This window comes from Cyprinodon variegatus, unplaced genomic scaffold, assembly GCF_000732505.1.
Source record: "Cyprinodon variegatus isolate N-32 unplaced genomic scaffold, C_variegatus-1.0 Scaffold148, whole genome shotgun sequence".
Taxonomy (NCBI): domain Eukaryota; kingdom Metazoa; phylum Chordata; class Actinopteri; order Cyprinodontiformes; family Cyprinodontidae; genus Cyprinodon; species Cyprinodon variegatus.
In genome coordinates, this window is record NW_015150601.1 from 322,872 (window position 1) to 325,219 (window position 2,348).

Below are 2,348 nucleotides of genomic sequence, written 5' to 3' on the forward strand. Positions count from 1 at the left end.
GGATCGGAATGCTACTAGTCCTTAAAAGAAAACCAGTAAATTAATATTGCAATGCAAGCATAAAACCCAAAATAAACTGATATAAATGATCTGAGACCTGTAGGACAACCATGCCTGCAAAAATTCAGTTTCAACATTTTTATCAAAATATTATGCTTCTTTTTTATTTTATTCTGTAGAGCTGTTAGACTTCTCTCTGCTTGCTGCACCAGATTTTATTATTGCCTCTTTTATGTATTTATTTTTTCCACATTAGTTAAGTGTACTAAAATCAGTCTTTTCCTAACATTTGCTAATAATGTGAAACCATGCCATTACAGTAAAAGGTTGATTATTTTTAAAGGTTTTTATACATCCTTAGACAGGGGGCCAAGGGATGCAGAAAGTGGCGTGTATGTCGCACTAAAATGATAGTTTGGAAATAATTTGAGGAGCCACTCAAGTGATGACCTTTTCAGAGCTGGAAAAACATAATGTACGCCACATTTGACTGTCTAAGTGCAGTAAGATCTGTGCAATGCGAAAGCATAACAAGTGAGGGGAAACTGTTTCGCACAAATTCCTCTCAGAAGTGGAAAGATTTGAAATGATTTTGATTGGTGCATTTTAAAAAGGGATCCTGCTGATTAAAGATTGCTTCAAACTGAATCAATCAAACTGCTTTTTTAGGGACTAATGCATTGATTTTGCATAATTCTTTGAGTGTATTTTTAAAGCAAATCCTAAAGTGGAAAAAGAGGAGTGTATTTAGACCAGTACAACGAGCGTCACATAGTGGGAATGTGGTGTTTGGTAAAGGCTGAGGGATGGACTGCAGAGGGGAAAGGTGCCGGTTTAGGAGTAAAGTGGGGGGGGGAGGTGCTGTGAGGTGTCAGATTTGCGTTGCAGACTAACCTTTCTTGCGGCGTCCTTGCTGCCACACTCGCCTTTATCGTACCACCATTTGTTTTTCAGTTTGTCTAAGGTGGCTTGCTCATTGAGTTTCAACACCGCTAGGTTTACTGGGATTCTTCCAACAATAGGGAAATAACATAAATAACATATTATACCATGTTATTTAATGTTATTCATTCAGAAATACACAGCAACAAGTACATTCACACAACAGTCAATACTTGTTCTTGCTTTTTGACAAAGAAAAACACAAACATACAAATTAATACCATAACCTATGGAGTAAGAAAGGGGTCAACATTTTTGTAAACCTCTAATTCTTAGTTGAAACGTAAAAAAATAGAAGTTGATATTTAATGTCAATTTTTTTACATTATAATGTAAGAAACTAAAAAAGCAAACATAAAATAAGAATTTAATAAAAATTCAGATTAGTATTTTAATTTTTTTTTTATTTCTTTTCTTTATTTCCAGTTTAACATTTTATATTTTCAGATTCAAATCCATTTCTTGCAGTTTTGTCAAATTATTTTTTCAGTATCAGGATTTCTTTTTTTTTTTATCACTTTCAAATCACTTTTTTTTTTCCATTCAGATTTTGACCCCAATCTGACGGGAGTGGGCGGGGAAACGAGATTGACAGCTTGCAGTAGCGCTGGAGGGATTTCCTGTTCCATGTTGCGTTCAAATACTGTGGGAACTCCAACTCCAAGGACAAATACATCGCTAGGAGCGTAGTTCCCTTTTTAACATCTTTTAAAGTTTTTAATCTTCATTGCGTTATTTAGGACTTTGAAAATGTAGCTTGTAAAAATGATTTAACTTACCTGATGAGCAGTGTCTCTTGAAGAAGAGTCCTGCACGGGTCGAGTTTTACCAACCCGCACCTGCCCGAACCCGTTAGGATGACTACCGAACCCGACCCGTCACCCGCAGATATCTTCAATTCAACCCGTTGATATTTAACCCGCAACCCGACCCGTTAACACATCAACTAATAGGCTATAGTGCGCTGCGCTGCACCCAATGGCTAGTTTACCCTTAATTTGTTCCATTTTCCTTCTGCACATCAGAACAGCGCCATTAACACTGCAGCAGATGTGGCCTTTTTGGAGGGAAGCCCACACTGCCGGCAGGGCTTTAAGCTACAACAAGGATGACCCCAGTGCCTGATTAATATAACATTTCTGATGTCCATAACAACACACACGCATAAAAAAAAATCACCAACTACCCGCCCGCACTAAAAAAATATATCCGCCCGACGCGTTTATTTTTATTTATGTATTTTTCACCCGCAAAAGAGCATTTTTGTGCGTGACCCGACCCGTTGCCGGACTCGCTAGCTTGAACCACTTGGTGCAGATGCTATCTTTCATAAACGGATGCAGAATTTACAGTACTTTGCACTCGTGGGAAAGTTTTGTGCTTTATACAATGGATTTTTATTTTTA

The 2,348-nt window shown here is 37.6% G+C and overlaps 1 protein-coding gene across 1 annotated transcript in view; it reads right to left on the reverse strand.

The window, feature by feature from the left end:
• LOC107086317 (glutamate receptor 1-like) overlaps window positions 1–2,348 on the reverse strand; it is an 81,531-nt gene that overhangs the window by 12,609 nt on the left and 66,574 nt on the right. The window contains exon 10 of the mRNA XM_015377183.1: window positions 895–1,009. Coding sequence (XP_015232669.1) covers window positions 895–1,009 — 115 coding nt within the window. The remainder of the gene's footprint in view (window positions 1–894; window positions 1,010–2,348) is intronic.